The sequence below is a fragment of the Episyrphus balteatus genome, chromosome 2, assembly GCF_945859705.1.
Source record: "Episyrphus balteatus chromosome 2, idEpiBalt1.1, whole genome shotgun sequence".
Classification (NCBI taxonomy): Eukaryota; Metazoa; Arthropoda; class Insecta; order Diptera; family Syrphidae; genus Episyrphus; species Episyrphus balteatus.
Window position 1 is genome coordinate 133,287,132 of NC_079135.1, and position 21,691 is coordinate 133,308,822.

Genomic DNA, 21,691 nt, shown 5'->3' on the forward strand with positions numbered 1-21,691 from the left:
TCTTAATACAACCCCAAGTATCAAGGAATTAACTTTAACAACCTATTAAGATTCAACCCATGCACTTTTTCGGTCCTTATAAAAGTAACTAGATCTTCTATCGCTCCCAGAAGAATCAGGTTAAAAGTCCATGCCTATAGCTTTCCGGTATGGTATGCCAACTCCAAGACAGACATGAATGAGCTACATTTGCTTGAGTGAAAAACCGAATAACCATTCTGAACGACTCTTAGAGTAAACGCTAGGGATATTGATGTTTCAGGGCATCAAATAAATGATTTGAGAAAATTGTAACTGTCAACCTTTTGTGTCTAAAAAAATTGGTTCATATTCAGAATCACTTTGTTTTTTGCTTTGTTGTCTGAGTAACATACAATATTGAAAATTTATTGTTCATTGTTTTAATTGTCTAAACTTCAATGAAAAAAAAAAACATGTTTTCATACGATAAAGATTTAAGAAAAAATTATTTTCCGTAAGTTACATATTTTCGGTGTTTAATTGTAGGAAGCTTTGAGAAGAATGGACAACTTCAGATCTAAAAGATGTTCAATTGAATTGTGAATTATACTGAAGATTTGGAATAATGGTGCACTGATATCTTTCTTAAAATTATTACTCATGAGATAGGAGATGAATACAAATGTAAGTACATCTATGTTTTTTAATTTTCTTCTTTAATAATTAATTTCATTAAAAGTTTCGTTTTATTTATTCGTGCAAATAATTTTTTCCAAGAAATTACAAATGGAAATAAAACATGGGAATGAGAAACTTTTCTTAGCTAAGATGTAAACATGAATTCATGAAAACCATAAACAAAAAATACCAAGACTGGAAAATTTCGTACGTCTTTCCCCCCAAAACCCTTTTGTGGACAGTGCTGTCTGTGAATATATGTGAAAGCCACCACGTTGATAAATGACGTTAACACGCACACATTTATAGATTCACGACATTCACCACACATCGGACACGAACACAACGATAGGTTCACGACATTCACCACACCGCGCAGCTTGTAGGCAAACGTCAGTTGACAGCCGAGTTTCCAGTCTTGGTATTTTTTGTTTATGATGAAAACTCAATGTTCAATAATCCGTGCCTACCACGGAGAAGAAGACTACCAACACACACGCATGACATGCCAACCAACAACACCAAGCAACGATCGTGTGTGTTTCCTTATTCTTCCCTCCCTCTCTTCTCCTTAGTCACATCAAGATCTCGCAATAAACAGGACGTCTAGTCCTATTCAAAATATTCACTTGTGTTTTATTTATTTATAATTACAAATTTATTATACAGTCCACTAAAGTTTATAATAGATTATTGTTCACGGTCCTTCGTAGCCCAATATTGAGCTATGCACCTCTAAAGGTACAATTATAAGTATAAATGAAAAACATTTAGAATAAAAAAAAAAAAACAATAACCACCATATCCGAGTGCAAGTGCGTAGTGCGAATAATAAAAAAAAATATAGATAGAAAAACAAAAACACAAAAAATTCTCGGGAGTGCAAAAAAAAAAAAAAAAAAAAAAGAAGAATTCAAACAGAAAAACAATACCTAGTAAAAAAAAAACAAATTTCTGTTCACGTTGTGCGTGTGGGGGAGGTTGTTTTGGTGACAACTCACCTGGGTACAATACGAATTGTACATACCTACACGGATACGATCTAAAAGCGGATAAGTGCTTGCAATTCATGGATGCTGATATAAGAGATGAAGTAAAATGGAAATCAACAAGCTGATCTAGCTGTAGCGCATGTTTCAACATGTTTCATTGAATGAATTTCACATAGGTACATTCCTATGTGAAAAACAAGTGTAAGTTATATCTATCATGATTATAAACCAAACAAAACTTTTTAAAAACTATACCTATACACACAACACTTTATGTGCATAATGTAGATATACACATACACATACCTAACTACATAGGTACATATATACCTTCAAAACAAAAAAAAAAATCATTATGTACCCCTACAGGTACATGAGACTGTTTTCCTACCAATACATTTTTTATACCTACAAATAATAAATCAATCATACTACTATCGTTATCGTATTCCATTTCTATTTCATCATTTTCGTATAAATTATAAACATTTCAAAAACTATCCTTTAAATTTTCACCAAAAGTAAAAGTGAAAAGCGCAATAGAAATTATTTTTTAATCCATAAATCTGCACAAAATGACAGTATAGAATCGCGACGATTTGCAGTTTTTTTAAACATGTAGGTAGATATATTTATATAAAGCTACCTACCTCCATAAACAAAAAATACCAAGACTGGAAAATTTCGTACGTCTCTCCCCCCAAAACCCTTTTGTGGACAGTGCTGTCTGTGAATATATGTGAAAGCCACCACGTTGATAAATGACGTTAACACGCACACATTTATAGATTCACGACATTCACCACACATCGGACACGAACACAACGATAGGTTCACGACATTCACCACACCGCGCAGCTTGTAGGCAAACGTCAGTTGACAGCCGAGTTTCCAGTCTTGGTATTTTTTGTTTATGCCTACCTCCATTTGTGCACACGACCGGCACATACATATTAAAAAATCAGATGATCACGCATGGAATGTACCTACTGCTGCTGGGTAAGGGATAAACAAGGAAAACATATTTACATATTTTCATAAAAAAAAAAAAACACCTACATATACATATATACATACATACATTGAACTTTTAGCAAACAAAAGATCATTCATTACAAATTGGATTTTCAATCTATCTATTTACAAATATAATACAATTCAACCATAAAAATCACAAAAGGAGACATCGGTCTGTGATATGTACCTAGGTGATTTTCTTAATGGGTATGTATGTTTTTCACTTGTGTGTCCTTTAAATTCTTATACAAGGCTAGGCGCCTGTTACAAAAAAAAAAAGAGCAAAAGTAATAAGCTTTCTGCTACCTACTTGTTATCAACATCAAATTTCTCAATCATGAATATCATTTGAATAGCTCAAATTCAAAATATTTATTTCACTATACACGCAAATGATGCATGTAGGAGTAGGTATGTATCTATTTATACATGAGCAATAACCTCTTCAGGAACTATGATTGAATATTTTGTCATTTTTTCCGCGACTTAAATTTTTTGTTATTGTTATCCTGATGGTCTGTTTTAGTGCAGCTGTTGAAATAAAAAAAAATCCCGTTAGGTCATCTTGTTTCCCTTTTTTATGTGTATAGCAAGAATTTTGTTTTCTTCAGGGATACATTGTTTGTGTCGCGTGTCACTCGAGTACACATTAGGTACCCTTTTAATTTTTATGGGTCTTTTTCGTTCAAATCGCGAATTGTTTTTATGATGCAGGTAGAGAGATTTGCTTTCTTTAGTGATGAGTCTGTATACCTACATGAATACCTAGTAACAACATGTACATCTTCACACACAAAATATGCGATGAGATGATCGCATATACAATAAGTAAAGTAGGTAGGTATAGTTATGAATCAAAATAATAAAAATATCAACTGCCACGATTACCAATTAAGACCAACGATATATTTACAACTTATGCTATATCTTTTTTTATGTGTATTGTCGATTTGTGCCAGACTTATCACATAAAAAAAAAAAAGAGAAAATAAAAAAAAGAACATGTCTATTGTCTACATTCTACATATCAAAAAAAGAAAAGAATCATTTTCGTAAATTAAAAAAAAAATGAATTTTAATTGTCTCATATTGAAATCCAATGTATAAGCCGCCAAACTATTAGCGAGTAAATAGAGGAAGCCGGCCTTTCAAAAGGTGTTTAGGTACCTAGACCAAATCGTTCTTATGTGCGAACAATTTCTATTTCTTTGTTTTAGGGTTTGTTGTTGAAAAATCTTTGCAGCTGTTGTCTGTTGATATAGAAAATTCCGTTAGGTCGTTTTTATTCTCCTTTTTGTAGGAAAAGAATTTTTTGTAACCGGTCAAGTAGGCAGGCATACATTTGGTTGTACGCTACTCATTTAACTAGGACAGTTAGATCTGTACCCTTTTTGTCGGCTCAGATTGACAACTCATGTTTTATGGTGTAGGAAAATAATTGTGTGCGAAATTCTTTTATGATAAAGGGAATCATAATCGTAGATCGCCAAGGCAATTAGGAATTATTTTACGATCTTTTTAGTTTTATTTTCGCTACTTTTGTTTCCAAAAATGTTATCGTTTTGCGCGGTGAGGTTGAGGGTTAGATCTGCCAGGGTTGAATTGAATTGTTTTGCTTTCTCGAGGTGGTTGGTAAGTAGGATAATTATCAACCTACTTGTTTGGGTCGGAGTGAGACTTTTCATTGTGGTATTTCAAATTAATCACAAATCACAAAGACAATTTGAGTAACTGTTCTTTGAAATCCTCAAGGCACAAATTGAGAGTAATGGCAAACAAGATAATAGCGCTTTTCATTTTATAAGACAGACTGAATGTTTCACATTTAAGGATCTTAGCTTTAATGCAAGATATTTTCATTTCATTCTTTAGCAGTTATATATACCTACATAACGTAAGAAAATCATACAAACAAACAAAAAGAGTCAAAGCAAGCTGAATTATAGAAACGCCAAACCAATATAAAGCATTTTTTCTAACTAAAAAAAAACGAATGCATTTTTGAAACATATTAATTCATGATGAGAGACACAATAAACAATAAAACAATGCAAAATAATAAAAGCCAATTAAGATTAACAAAATATTTTAAAAACCAACAAAAACAAATACAGACCCATATAAGGTTCACTCGCACCCAAACTCAAATTTTACTTGTTTATTTCATTTGTTTTCTTTAGGGATAAATCACATGCGTTAATTTGTCTACCAGGGATTTTATTTGACTTTTACACTTTTGTCCTTTTCACAGTCGATTTTGAGTGTACGTTCGCAGGATGAATCGTTTGTTCTTGAGACAAAATTCATCCCAGCGTACATTCTTCCCGAAAAGCAGTTACCTACAAGGGTAACCTTTTCACTTTTTGAGACAATTTACCTCACAAATATTCTGAATTGCCTTTCCAAATATTACACAGATTACATTGAAATGTAAGTTGAGCTCTAAGCAACATATATAAAGAGCAACATGCAAAGAGTCTGGAACAAGATGAAAACCATTATACAATCACAGTTTCATATCATATCAAACGTTTAGATCGATTACCAAACCCACCTTCAGAATGCACAACACAACTCAATTAATTTTTCATTTGAAAGAACTCATATTTTTGTTAAAAAAAGACAAACAATTGAAACATAATAATTCATTAAGTAAAACGGATTTGCCTACATAGAACTAGGAGTGTGAAAACACACATTCTTACAGGAAAGTTGTTGCCAACAAAGGGTGCACTTTCGATTTCAATATAAAAACGCCATTTTTAAAAAAAATTGTTACCTACAAAGGGTGAACTTAACATTTTGAGTTTGTGTTCTTACAAAACGCACATTGTTGCAGACAAGTTGTTACAAAGGATAACCTTTTAATTCTTATATAATTTCAATTTTGAGTGTACGTTTGCAGGATGACTCATTTGTTCATGAGACAAAATTCATTCCAGCGTACATTCTTCCAAAAAAGAAAAGCAGATTGCCTTCGAAGGGCATCCTTTTCACAAATCCATTTTGAGTGTGAGTCTGCAAGATGAATCATTTGTTCATGAGACAAAGTTCATCCGAGCGTACATTCTTGCAGGAAAGCAGATCGCCTACATAGGGTGTCCTTTTCCCAACTCAATTTTGAGTGAACGTTCGCAGGATGACTCATTTGTTCATGAGACAAAATTCATTCCAGCGTACATTCTTCCAAAAAAGAAAAGCAGATTGCCTTCGAAGGGCATCCTTTTCACAAATCCATTTTGAGTGTGCGTTTGCAAGATGAATCATTTGTTCATGAGACAAAGTTCATCCGAGCGTACATTCTTGCAGGAAAGCAGATCGCCTACATAGGGTGTCCTTTTCTCAAATCCATTTTGAGTGTGCGTTCTTACAAAACGTACATTCTTGCAGGAAAGCAGATCGCCTACATAGGGTGTCCTTTTCTCAAATCCATTTTGAGTGTGCGTTTGCAAGATGAATCATTTGTTCATGAGACAAAGTTCATCCGAGCGTACATTCTTGCAGGAAAGCAGATCGCCTACATAGGGTGTCCTTTTCTCAAATCCATTTTGAGTGTGCGTTCTTACAAAACGTACATTCTTGCAGGAAAGCAGATCGCCTACATAGGGTGTCCTTTTCTCAAATCCATTTTGAGTGTGCGTTTGCAAGATGAATCATTTGTTCATGAGACAAAGTTCATCCGAGCGTACATTCTTGCAGGAAAGCAGATCGCCTACATAGGGTGTCCTTTTCTCAAATCCATTTTGAGTGTGCGTTTGCAAGATGAATCATTTGTTCATGAGACAAAGTTCATCCCTGCGTACATTCTAGCAGAAAAGCAGATCGCCTACATAGGGTGTCCTTTTCCCAACTCAATTTTGAGTGTACGTTCGCAGGATGACTCATTTGTTCATGAGACAAAATTCATTCCAGCGTACATTCTTCCAAAAAAGAAAAGCAGATTGCCTTCGAAGGGCATCCTTTTCACGAATCCATTTTGAGTGTGCGTTTGCAAGATGAATCATTTGTTCATGAGACAAAGTTCATCCGAGCGTACATTCTTGCAGGAAAGCAGATCGCCTACATAGGGTGTCCTTTTCTCAAATCCATTTTGAGTGTGCGTTCTTACAAAACGTACATTCTTGCAGGAAAGCAGATCGCCTACATAGGGTGTCCTTTTCTCAAATCCATTTTGAGTGTGCGTTTGCAAGATGAATCATTTGTTCATGAGACAAAGTTCATCCGAGCGTACATTCTTGCAGGAAAGCAGATCGCCTACATAGGGTGTCCTTTTCTCAAATCCATTTTGAGTGTGCGTTTGCAAGATGAATCATTTGTTCATGAGACAAAGTTCATCCGAGCGTACATTCTTGCAGGAAAGCAGATCGCCTACATAGGGTGTCCTTTTCTCAAATCCATTTTTAGTGTACGTTCTTACAAAACGTACATTCTTACAAAAAAGCAGATCGCCTACATAGGGTGCCCTTTTCACAATTCAATTTTGAGTGTGCGTTCGCAGGATGAATCATTTGTTCAGAAGACAAAATTCATCCCGGCGTACATTCTAACATGAAACCAAGATGAAGCATTTGTTAAAGAGACTAAATTCAAACCAAAAACATCAGTTGATATCAAATGTTCAACAATACAAAACACTTCGAACACGTGTGTACATAATAAAAAAAATCAGTATCCATTAAAACTGCTCAAGAAAAGGCAGCTACATCAGATCGATCGCATTCATTAAAAAAGGTTAAGGAATTGAAAAATACTAAATTTATAAGAAAAACAAAAGTTCTTCATTCACACCTATGCAAGAGACCTGTTCAATTAGTTATTTTCAAATCACACAAATTAACTTAGGAATTTAATCATTGGAAGCAGAGTCATAAAGCAAACTCAATAAACAAAATTCAACAAACTAAGCAAAATCAAATCATAAAAAAATTTCAAAGAATATCATGCAGAACAAAAATGCTAGTACATTTACATTTTACATCTATGTATGTATTTACTAACTTAAACTGTGTTATTTATGGGTTTATTGTGCAAGAGAAATATTAAAAAAAAATTTAGGTACCTGTACAATTGTACATATACAAAATAAGGTACACAAGGTTGGTGTTCGGGGTTTGACTTTGGTGTTTTAGGTTGACTTTGGGTTGGACTAGAGTGTGCGTCCTTACAACGCGCACATTCTTGCAGAAAAGGATTTACCTACAATGGGTAACCTTTTGACTTTGGGTTGGACTAGGAGTGTGCATCCACACGAGGTGCACATTCTTGCAGAAAAGGATCTACCTACAATGGGTAACCTTTTGACTTTGGGTTGGACTAGGAGTGTGCATCCACACGAGGTGCACATTCTTGCAGAAAAGGATCTACCTACAATGGGTAACCTTTTGACTTTGGGTTGGACTAGAGTGTGCGTCCTTACAACGCGCACATTCTTGCAGAAAAGGATTTACCTACAATGGGTAACCTTTTGACTTTGGGTTGGACTAGGAGTGTGCATCCACACGAGGTGCACATTCTTGCAGAAAAGGATCTACCTACAATGGGTAACCTTTTGACTTTGGGTTGGACTAGGAGTGTTCATCCACACGAGGTGCACATTCTTGCAGAAAAGGATCTACCTACAATGGGTAACCTTTTGACTTTGGGTTGGACTAGGAGTGTGCATCCACACGAGGTGCACATTCTTGCAGAAAAGGATCTACCTACAATGGGTAACCTTTTGACTTTGGGTTGGACTAGAGTGTGCGTCCTTACAACGCGCACATTCTTGCAGAAAAGGATTTACCTACAATGGGTAACCTTTTGACTTTGGGTTGGACTAGGAGTGTGCATCCACACGAGGTGCACATTCTTGCAGAAAAGGATCTACCTACAATGGGTAACCTTTTGACTTTGGGTTGGACTAGGAGTGTGCATCCACACGAGGTGCACATTCTTGCAGAAAAGGATCTACCTACAATGGGTAACCTTTTGACTTTGGGTTGGACTAGAGTGTGCGTCCTTACAACGCGCACATTCTTGCAGAAAAGGATTTACCTACAATGGGTAACCTTTTGACTTTGGGTTGGACTAGGAGTGTGCATCCACACGAGGTGCACATTCTTGCAGAAAAGGATCTACCTACAATGGGTAACCTTTTGACGTTCAAGAAAAGGACCTACCTACAATGGGTAACCTTTTGACATTCAAGAAAAGGACCTACCTACAATGGGTAACCTTTTGACATTTAAGAAAAGGACCTACCTACAATGGGTAACCTTTTGACTTTCAAGAAAAGGACCTACCTACAATGGGTAACCTTTTGACATTCAAGAAAAGGACCTATCTACAATGGGTAACCTTTTGACATTGCAGAAAAGGACCTACCTACAATGGGTAACCTTTTGACGTTCAAGAAAAGGACCTACCTACAATGGGTAACCTTTTGACATCCAAGAAAAGGACCTACCTACAATGGGTAACCTTTTGACATTGCAGAAAAGGACCTACCTACAATGGGTAACCTTTTGACGTTCAAGAAAAGGACCTACCTACAATGGGTAACCTTTTGACATTGCAGAAAAGGACCTACCTACAATGGGTAACCTTTTGACGTTCAAAAAAAGGACCTACCTACAATGGGTAACCTTTTGACATTCAAGAAAAGGACCTACCTACAATGGGTAACCTTTTGACATTGCAGAAAAGGACCTACCTACAATGGGTAACCTTTTGACGTTCAAGAAAAGGACCTACCTACAATGGGTAACCTTTTGACATTGCAGAAAAGGACCTACCTACAATGGGTAACCTTTTAACAGTAAATTAGAAGTATGAGCCCACAAGAGGCGCACGAGATAAAACGTAATAAAAAAAATTTTAAACATACACATTTCAAACATACATTTATAAAATATATTCCTTCAAGTAGGAAGCATGACTAAATATTTTCTTCTTTATTTTCTTTTCTTCCGAGCATTTCCAACACAGAGAAATGGCTAAGAAAGCCATATGAGACACGACACAGCTTTCTCAATTCTCTTGATTCTGTAGAATCAAAGTGGGCAGGGACATCTGTTCATAGATCAAACCCACAACACAAGGCACACAATGCAGTATATCAGCAATATTTCGTCATACATTAGTATTTTAACGAGGATAACAACCAAAGCAGCAGCAAGAACTAAAAGAACGACAGCACAGCACCAACTTGTGATTCATCAAACCATCAACAGAATACACCAACAAGTTTCAGTAGCTCTTCAATTTTAACCACAAGCATTCAGCAGTATCTACAAGCCTCACAACAATCATCACCAAAAATTTGCAAAATAAAACGGATCAAGTTTTTCCACACACAAAGTAAACAAGCACACACTGAAAACACACCAAGAAATCTCCAGATATCTATTTGCCAATAATGGCAGATATGACACAACCACATAAACAGCTTTCACAACAACAAAACTGGCCTTGGACATTGTCAAGTTTCAAAACTCTGGTTCATGAAAACCACCAACTACGATATTCTCCCGACTCTCAAATTAAAGTCTCCAAGGCATCTAACAGGCTTTCAGTCTGGAGATTCATTTGAACAACGATCTCCTCTGTCACTATAGTCACTTCTGTACATAATTCCCGAATCGACTTGGTTTTTTCCATTGGCATTGACAAACACTCAGGGGCGTCAATGGTTTTCCCAATGTCCTTGAGCAAATGCTATTCGGAAGGAGCCCCAAAGCAGAACTTAACTTCAAGCAAAATAACAATCAGAAGATATTAAACCGAAGGTTTAAAGTGGGCAGGATGTTCAATAATCCGTGCCTACCACGGAGAAGAAGACTACCAACACACACGCATGACATGCCAACCAACAACACCAAGCAACGATCGTGTGTGTTTCCTTATTCTTCCCTCCCTCTCTTCTCCTTAGTCACATCAAGATCTCGCAATAAACAGGACGTCTAGTCCTATTCAAAATATTCACTTGTGTTTTATTTATTTATAATTACAAATTTATTATACAGTCCACTAAAGTTTATAATAGATTATTGTTCACTCAATTTATAATGATAAACTCACTACTTAGATAAACTATAATTTTTCGTTTACTTATAGCGTGATCTGTGTCCATAATCTTAAATTATATAGGTATACATAGTGAGGCTTTAGATTTAAGAGCATCTCAAATTTATCTACAGAGAATCTTATTAGGTGTAATGATTCACTGCATCATTAGCAGGTAATTTTTTTTGTTACGATTCTTTTTTTTTATTTGGGTTCGAAAATAAAAGCCACCGTGTTTTTTTGTTTAAAATACATTTTAATAAGTCGAAGTTTTTCTTTATAACAAAAAGGCTTCTGTGTTATCAGAGCCCTTAAATGCTTGGGGAGCCGACTCAAGTTTAATACATGCCCTAATTTCATAGCCAGATCAGTTCAGTTAATTCAATAAAAATCTCTCTTATAACTCTTTTTGGAGAAAATTTTTAAAACTACGGATCGCTCTGAAAAATATTTGAAAATCGAGAGCTGCTTTTGAAAGTAGGCACATTTTCCGCGCATCTGTTTTGTATGTTTTAAATGTAAAATTTATTTCTTCAGCTTTTGTCTGCACGGTTGAAAAAAAATGTTATCAAACTGTAATAATATGTTTTGTCTATGATAAGTTGAATACAAATTATAACAATTCTATATTTTGTTTTTATGTTAGAATCCTATTAGCCCAGTAAGAATAGACGAAAAATTGTCAAAGAAAGGAAAAAATTTGTAACAGTCTGATTGTTGGTATACATCTTGGTGTTAGGGTTGTTTACAATCTGTGAAAAGTCCTGAAGATTCCTCTGTCCGCTAGTCCCGTTAAAAACGGTAAGTTTTAGACAAAAATTATGTGCTACAAAATTGTAGCTGAGGTTATTTTACAAAAAACTGTTTTACAAACTCAGCCTGTTACAAATTTTTTTCTTGAAAAACTATATTTTTCTTGGGATATATGAAAAAATACCCAGCTCTTTGATGCCATCAAATTTAAGTCAATGTTGATTTTCACTCTCTTTTGTAGAAGGTTTTAAGTACCTGTGAAAATTTTGTTTAAACTGCACTTTCAATCTCTATGCATTAAGTAATGGACCAACTTTTTATTAATATTTATCAATATTATTGCAATTTATGGCGGTTATAGTCATTGTTACGAACAAAATCAACAAAATTTTTATCAACTATTAATTGATTACTATGAACTATTGACAATCGTTATAGGAGGAAAGATTTCTCGTTCCATTTTAGCAACGGAATATTGGCAACCACACAAAAAGTACATTATAATTTTTAATTAAATTTTACATTACATTTTTTTGTAAAGAGTGAAATTTTCACAGTATTTAAAATCATTGCTCAGAATATTTTTAAGACAAATCATATTCATTACAAAAAGTATAGTACCTTACTTAGACACGGGAATGAATAAACCGTTTCATTTGACAGAGTAGAGTGATTTTTATCATTTTAAGAAGGTTATCACTTTCTTGTCCCATTATAAGGGTGTCACACCATGTTTATCATGTAGAAGAGACACTCTGATACATATTTTTATATGCAAATAGCTAACTTTATTACTTTTTAAATAAATAAAATGAATAGGTATGAATAAAAAACATTAAATTAAAATGGTCACTACGGCGTATACGTACTTTTTTGTATTTATATTTAAACTCTATTTTATATATAATATATATGTATATAAACATTTTTGCAGTATTAAAAGTACAGCAATAGTGTTTATTAAAAGAGTAATAGTGGAAACTCTATATTTCAACACCAACGTATACAGACAAATTAATCGACTAAATATCAAATGGGGGTTAATTTTCTGCATTTATTAAGAACTTAACATCTTAAATAAGTCAATATTACTATACAATCGATATGAAGATACACTTTTTTCGGCTTAACAGTGAAAAATTATTCTAGTAAAACTATACATCATTGGTTAGTCAAATATTAATAATTTTACAAGAAAATATTTATTATGTGCTTATTTCTCTACATGGTGCTCCACGTATTTTATTCAAAATTTGGCTTTCAGATCCATGTTTTACAGACCAATAGCTGTATATGCCCTGAATATATTTTAACCATTTTATTTAAGAAATAAACAAACACTGAATTTATAGGGCCTTAAAACATCCAAATTGTAGTGAAGTGGACTTGATCCACTATACAGTCAAATAAGGTGAAATAAGGGATAAATGTGCCCTTAATTATGAAAGTGGACTAAGTCACTCCTAAAAATGGCATCAAATCTAGACTACAAATAATTATTATTTAAGGGGTAAATTTTATTTGAAAGCGAAATTGCAGTAAATAAACTTCTTTATTGCTCCTCTAGTGATTTCATAAAAGAAATATAATTAAATCGTTATACGAAAATTATTATGTAAGTTTTTCTTCAAACAATGCAAAAAGTGACTTAGTCCACTTTCATAATCATGGGCACAAATCTCGGAATGAATGCTAATAGAAATTTTTTTTGCTCAATACCTTCGTTTTGGCATTCTATAACATACTTCAAAAGTCTAGAAAAATCTCATGTCCGCAAGTCGCGATTTTCAAGGTCAAAGCGCGAAATGGAGATTTTCAAAATTAACAAAAATAGATGATGGTATTAAGTTATACCTGTTTTTCATCTGTCAACCCATATTATTATAACAGTTGCTAACTTACTACCGAAAAACCCTTAAAAGTTATGGTAGAGGAACCAAATTTTGCATGAAGGTTTCCATATCCATTATCATTAAGAATCAAAACAATGCAATGAAAAAAAAACATATTAATCTATGAACAAATGGTATTTTTTGGGAAAAGGGAAATTGTAGGATATGCACTAAAAAAAATCCTGGTACAATCTTGGAATTAGTGCTAAAAGGCTAATTTTTGTCAAAAAATGTCAAAATGTCAAAAATCTAAAAAAAATCTCATGTCCGCAAGTCCTAATTTTCCAGGTTAAACTAAAGTTAGGTGCAGATTTAAAAACTTTAGATTCTTATATGTATACCAACATAACCCATATGATTTCAACGTATTTTTTAACGCTGATTCCAACAAAGCCCACAAACAAATCAATCTGACCATCCCTGAAAAGTAATGTACCTTATTCATGTTGATCTGACACAAATATCTGAAGAGTAGTTTTTCAATTTTTTAAAATCTGCACCTTATCTTCGAACCAGGAAAATTAGGACTTACGGACATGAGTTTTTTTTAGATTTTTGTCATAAGTTATACAATATCCAAGCAAAGATAGAAACAAAAAAATTAGCCTATTAGCACTAATTCCAAGATTGTACCAGGATGTTTTTTGGTGTATATCCCAAAATTTCCCCTTTTTTCAAAAAATACCTTTTTGTCACAAATATAAATGTTTTTTGCGTTGCATTGTTTTGATTCTTAATGATAATGGATATAAAAACCTTCATGCAAAATTTGGTTCCTCTACCATAACTTTTAAGGGTTTTTCTGTAGTAAGTTAGCAACTGTTATATAATAATATGGGTTGACAGATGAACAACAGGTATAACTTTTTTCAGAGACGTCAGATTGCCTTGATTTTAGATTTTTTGGAATCAGCATTAATCCATGATATCATCTATTTTTGTTAATTTTGAAAATCTCCATTTCGCGCTCTGACCTTGAAAATCGCGACTTGCGGGCATGTGATTTTTCTGGACTTTTAAGGTATGTTATAGAATGCCAAAACGAAGGTATTGAGCAAAAAAAATTTCTATTAGCATTCTTTCCGAGGTTAAACCCTTATTTGACTGGATTATAATTATACTTATTATCTTAATGGATATTGGCCATGAAAAATTTGCAGTTTCTTTTTTGGAAAAAAATCGAATAATAAAAAAGTTGTTTACTTTATATTTTTCTACTGCTAAATTAGAAAAACAAAATAATACAAATTTCTAATTTCTAATGGTTAGCTAATAAATAATAAAAATAATTAAAATTACAAGAGCAAGTACTTGCGACCCAGTCATTATATCTGTTAGCAAATTCTTTACAAGGTTTTCTATTTAACAAAAATAAAAAAAAATAAAACAAATTATCAAATTATAAGAAAGCTTCTTGGTTGACATTTTAATATTTAAAAAACCATTTCATACTTTTTTAAAACATTTGCAAGAAAATGTTATGAATATTAAACTATTTCTTCCCCTTCCCTTAAAAAATTATAAAAAAAGTTCAAGCATTTCCGTTGAAACACACGAAAAAAAACCTGCATTCATTTTTTATTTTCCTGGAAAAGAAACCACATGTCCTGTTTTTTTTTTAAACTACAGTATCTATTTAAATTATTTACTATACGCAACTTTTTTCTGTTTTTTTTTTTGTTTTTAATTCAAGAGTTAGGGGGCTGAACTCGTAAGAAAAAAAAAAAAAAAGAAATAATCACATCATTAAAATTTAATAAAATCTTCACCTGCATATTGTCCGTTCGTAGTTCTTGTAACGAGACTCATATCATAACTTTATATGAACTTCCCCTTTTCTGTATGGAATTATTGGTCGGGGGTTTTAAATCATCACTTGTGGTTTTGGGATGTATTTGTTAACACGGGGGTGTTGACTGCGTCGACATAGATTATGTTTTATTACCCCAACAACGCATTTGAGGACGACCGAACTGAGTTCCATTCATGTTTTTTTTTTTTAGTTTAGAAGAAGTTTTATGTGTTTTTTTTTTCTAATTTTGTAAACAAAAATATTATTGATGGATAAGAAGAGATCTCGTGTCAACTATTACACACACCATGTGCACTCCACTCAGAACCAAAATTAGTATTCCATCTAAATGAAGTTAAGTACATTATCATCATACATTTTAAATGATAGTGCAATACAATTACATTTGGAGCTGTGCAAGATGTTTAACGTTCTAACTTTGTTAGCGTTATTATTTCTTCTCATCAACGTTTCGAACGTGTCTGCGCTTTTATTCAGGACTAAATTATTGTATTTTGTTGCATTTTGTATTATTTTTTAATATAAGATCAAAGTCTTGAAAAAGGTTTTTTAAATTATCGTAATTTCAAATTTTTGCTTTAAAACACAAAATTTTTAATGCTTTTTTCTAAAAATAATCCTAAAATATTTCAACTTGAATTTAAGTAAAAACTTGTTAAAATGTTTGAAAAACGCTTTTTACACCCGACTACAGCAAAGTCAAAAGCAAGTTTATGTGTTTTACTGTTCCGTTAAAACTTCCAAGTTACTTATTTTAATTCGAAAAAGGCCTTATGAGCCATGAGCCATCATAACACCAAGTTTTATTATTAGCAGAAACTTGGACTCTTTGTTTTCCACATCTTAAACAAAGTAAGAAGTAAAATTTTTTAGTTCGTTGTAGATGAACGATGTCTTACAATTGCTTACAATCTTAAGGATTTGGTTAAAACGAGACTGTTTTAAAATAGATTTTAAAGTAGATTTTTCTGTAATTGACGGTCAATGAGCCAATTCCGGTGTAACACTGTTAAAAAAGTGATTAGCCAAAACATTAAATTTTGTGAAAAAATCACATTAATTTACCAACTTTTTAACACATTTTTTGTTATCTGGGGTGTAAAAACAAACTGACAAATCATGTATACTTTGTTAAAAACCTTAAATTTAGATGAAACTATTAAAAAATTGTATTAAAATATATCATGAGTCAAATTACAAAAATTACAATAATTAAGGCTTGCGTAACGCTTGTAATTCACGCACACGCCCTGTTAACACTTTCTTAAATGGATTGTCCTATTAAAAGATGTTTGCATATAAATTCTTTGAAGGAACCAAGCCAAGTATGAGGTATAGGTATATTCTTTAAGAGACGTGGGACTCCTTACCCCAATCATCACACATATTGCCCCGTGGGCATTGAGTAGCGGCAAGAGTGCATACGAAATTTGGCTTAACTAGCAGAGTCTCCGCCACGGAAACGTATCGCTATATAGATATGCAACGTGTATGTACATGCATTCATCGAGAGCCATCGATCGAATCAACTTCAATCGCAGCTCTGACATAAATATACGTTGCACTTTGACTTAATTAGCTTAATAACAATTATTATGTGGTTCACTCTGGCACTCATCAAATGATGATGGATTGCTGACTATCGGATCGTGTCGGTGTCGTCCTCGGTCGGTAGGTCGGGGCGGCTGCTGGCCGGACGGAATGAGGAGGCGCCACTTTGTGAATTTCGGACGAACGTTTGTGATGAACATTCTGGAATATATATTTCAGCTTCAGGAAAATGGAAAATATACTATTAGCAATCTCAATGGCACGGTTTTTTTTTCTATTTGCACAAAAATTGTGTTCATTGTCCAGTCGAAGGAAGAAAACGAAAGTCCAAGTGCCAGTGGTTCGATAATGAGGGTCGTATTCGGTATTCGTTTTCGTATTCCTATAGACCAAAAGAACACCATCACTCTGTGCTCCTCTTGCCTTTCCACAAAGTGGTGCACACTTCAAAGTGATTTACGATCTGGCAACGCCTTCGCCTAGCAATTTAGCCAGACATTTTGAGTTCAGCTGTAGCTGGTATAAGTATCCCTTTATTTAGTATTCGTATTCGTCCTGCTCCTGGTCCTATGCGTGGAATGGAGTTTTGTGTGTTGGTTTTGTTAGGTACTAGCCACAGCTCCCCACGCCCATAGTTGGATTTCATTTGTAATCATGAAAGCGCTTTCACTCGTCTTCGTCCTGCTTTATTTTATGTCCTAATGTTGTGTAACCAAAGTGAGGCACCAACCAACCTCTCAGCTCTCACTCCTAATGTTGTGTAACCAAAGTGAGGCACCAACCAACCTCTCAGCTCTCACTCTTCCAAAGAAGTTTCGTCATGGTATAGGGATTTTCGTCAGCCAATTTCTTCATTTTACCCCCACAAACAACTGGCAGAAAATGAAATACGTAACTATCTACGAGTATATCTATATCTATATAAGGATCCAACCCTCCGGTGCTTTTATACCCATTGTGGACAAAGAAGAAAAGTATTTAAGTATTGCTACTTTTTGAGGAAAATATATACACACTTCTGCTGAGGGATTGGGCTATATGTTATCCTAAAGTAGTTCATGATTGACATATAATGTACCTTTTGTTGGGAATGCTGGGGAAAAGATTTTATACGAAACTTATTCATGACATGTCACAAATCGAACTCGGAAATAACAGCAGAATAAATAATAATAAGAACTCTAACTGAATTCTTGAGAAGAAGACAACCACCACCGTGTCGGTCGGGCTGGTAACAGATAACTTGTTTTTTTTTTTTTTATTAAGAACACAGAGTTTATTTATAGAAGAGTTAATTTTTTTCACTCAAGTTTAAAATTATTTAATTTCACTATTAAATTTTATAAATATAAAAATTTATAAAAACAATAGTTACAATTATTTTCAGAATTAGTATTGATCATGTTTTCAGACTGTCTCGTTTAAAACAGTTTTTATCTTCAAGAAACACAATAAAATGAACCCTTTTTTATACTTTAAAAAGGGGTCAAAATATAAAAAGGAAACGTCACCCACATAGGTTTATTAAAAAAATAACACTTAAATGAAAAAGTTTTTTTTTAACAAATTTATTTTCATAAAAATGGGAGATATTGCGTTGACACGCAATATCTTTCGCAGAGAAAGAGAAATGTCAAGTAAAGTTTAGCGCTTAAATTAGCTCCGCAATAAATTGTATAAATTCATAGTAAAATTAAAATTTCTTGTCTTGAATTGTTTTATTCGTTAATTTGGAATAACTGCTTCATACTGCGCATAAAATTAACTTAATTCATTATTCTTTTCAATAAATAAAATCGAAAAATAAAATCAATTTAAGGTTGAAATGGGTAACGATAACCTAAAAAATGAAAGAAGAAATCTACGATCTAACCAGATTGGCCGCTCTCCTCTGAGCTCTCCTTTAGTGGCTCCTTCTTCGTCAAACATTTGGGAAAAAATTGAAACTCGTTTAAATAATCTAACAATAACACTTACTGACACGATTTTATCAACGCTAAGAAAAGAATTAAGCGAAATTACAAAAACATTTGATACACGTATTAATGAAATGGAAGCAAACTTTAATTCTCGAATAAAATCACTTGAAAAGGATTTCAATGGCAAATGTGAGATGACTAACAAATTTATGTTGGATTGCGAAACAAAATTAGCACAAATAATGGAAACGAAACAAAATAACACTGAATCCATAACAACACAGATTGACGCTCTGGCCAGAAAATCAATCGCGGGAGACTTTGTTCTTCATGGAATACCATTCAGCGAAAATGAAAACCTTGGCGAGATTTTCAATAAATTCGGTTCAACTCTCGGCATTGATTTACTTCGACCGCACTACATTCTACGAACAAAAGATTTAACTATTCGTTTTCTCCTAAGAGAGTGTAATAATATATTTTTTGCCAACGAAAAAGGTATATTCAAAAATGTTGGTTATTTTATCACTAACTCCGTTAGTTAATTTATTTTATTTTATTTAATTTTATGATTAAATTTAATACGGAAAGTAAAAAAGGATTAAAAAATCGTTTTAAAGTTACGAAAACACCTATTAAAATGGTTTTAATCTCAAAACCAGGGGTCGAATTACGGCACACGATTACGATCATACTTTAACGTTTTGGCTATTTCTGTCTCTATTAAATTATTAAAAAACGATAGGGACACATAGCAACCATTCGTTAAAGAACGTATGCCGTAATTCGACTCCTGTATGCCTTTTTAATTTTTAGATTTTTTTTAACTGCAGGAACCGTTTTTTAATAGTTTTGTTTAATATTAATTTTCAAAAATGCTTAAAAAAAAATTGGTTTATATCCTTAAGAAATTATTGTAAAATTTCCAAAAATTTATCAATCTATTTTCAAAAACTTGATTAAAAAAAAAAATTGAAATTTTTCTTTTAAATCCCAAAACTTTTTTTTGGAATTAATTAAGTCGGCTATGAGAAAGTCAGAAATCAAGAAAACTTTTCTATGGCAGGTACCGTTTATAAAGGTCTAAAATATTTTATTTTTATTTCAAAAGTAGGACCTTTTTAAACATAACATTTTCATTACTTTTTCTAACATCTTAGACAAAGTGTTGATAGCAAAGAATATTATTTCGGGAGGCGGAAATTTTGAATCCAAAAAACTCAGAATCCCGAAAATCAGAAATCCCGAAAACTCTTCTTGTCTGTTCACTGAAACTTTAATTGAAACATAAAATAAAACACAAATAAAATAACAATATAAACATATTATTATTACAACTAAAATATTAAAACTTTTATTGCATTAGTTTTAGTTCAACAATTTTTTCCCACTTATAACTCAATCACAACACAGCTGATAGCACAATAAAAATTTGAAATCATGTACAAAGATACATTAACAAAATTGTATAGTTATTTTTTTTACGTGTTTAATTTTTAACTTCCCATTTAGAATTATTTTTCGAAATCGAAATCCCGAAAAATTATATAAAATGAAAAATTGGAGCAAATTTTTCATTTTATATAATTATTTGAGTTTCTGGGTTTGCGGGATTCTGAATTTCTGAATTCTGGGTTTTCGGGATTTTGGATTTTCGGGATTTCGGTTTTTGACCCCAACCCTATTAGTTTACCTACATACACTGTTAGAAAAAAAATTATGAAACCTTCAGCTGACGCGAAGTGTACATTATGTATGTACATATCTGAGAACTGACATGTATAACTTTTAGCCCCAATTTTCGAGAAGCAAAATGAAATAGTATTCTATATTCTTTTATTTATTGACTAAATTTAAGTGTATATTTTGATTTAATGGAATTAATTGAAAAAAAAAAGCAATTTCTTTACTAAAATTACATTTTAAATATATCAGCCAATAAATTTAATGTAACGAGTACGTATATCTATTCTTCAATCATTAAAAGTTATAGCTTGATCTACTGGAATAAATACGCCATTAATGTCCCAATTAACGAAAACATTAGGGCTTGTGAAAAATGCATTTATCAAAATGTTTCGACCATAGCATTACCAGATCGCAATTAAAATCATCCACCCAAAGTCAAAAGTTTTCTATCATTTCGATGGGGGATGTTATAAGTAGGTAGTTAGAGAGGGTGGATGAAAAACAAAAAAGAAGCCAAATCCACCAACACACGAATGTAATTTTAATGACAGGACATTGGTAAAATAAATTAAATCGTTTTGTTTAGTTTTGATAAGTAAGGCTCTTTAGACGTTGAATATAAATTAATATAAATTGGAATTTAGTATGGTGACATACACTTAAAAATATGTATATTGTATAAACTTTTCACATTTTAGACCTTGCTCTTTGATGAACAATAATGTAACAATAAAATAAGAATACTAATTAATAAATTCCATTGAAAATTAGTTGAAAAAAATGAACTCTATTTTATGTCAGTAAATTGTGTTTGTTTTTGTTTCATTAGATCTAAAAATCACATCTTACGTGAAGTTTTGTTAATTTTATCACCATGCAATATCCTTCACACTTTCGGAAACTTTCGAATTCGAATATTACTTGCATGAACCTTTTTTTTTGCATTAAGGTGCTACAATCTACTGTGGATTAGGGCCTCAACCATTAAGCTTCTACAGCGAATTCTATCCTTAACCAGATACTTCCAGTTTTGCATTAAAGATTATGATCTACTTGTGGTCCTGGATTTTTCCAAGATCTGCCGTAATGTGTACAGTACATTTGGTCGATGGTGAAATTTCCTGATCTAAGGCCATACTGATAAGGACACATCAGATTGTTGACGAACGGCTTTAAACGTTCAAATAATACGACAAAAAGGATCTATTAGGCGATGCTAAGGACACTTATTCCTCTGTAATTGTGTGCAGTTGAGGGGATTGGGGAGACAATATTTAAATTCTATTCTTCGAGCATGCCTTCTTCCGACTTATACGGCAGAAGATTTGCTGCATCGCTTGTCATCGCTTGCTGCCTTAGATAGACAGCTCCAGCAGCTTTATT

At 33.0% G+C, this 21,691-nt stretch overlaps 1 protein-coding gene across 1 annotated transcript in view; it reads left to right on the top strand.

Annotated features, from left to right (window-relative positions):
- Positions 1-415: 415 nt before the first annotated feature.
- The window catches only part of LOC129908908 (transcription factor Sp9), a 63,289-nt gene continuing 42,013 nt past the window's right edge, over positions 416-21,691 (top strand). Inside the window, exon 1 of the mRNA XM_055985740.1 lies at positions 416-645. Coding sequence (XP_055841715.1) covers positions 634-645 — 12 coding nt within the window. The 5' untranslated portion in view covers positions 416-633. The remainder of the gene's footprint in view (positions 646-21,691) is intronic.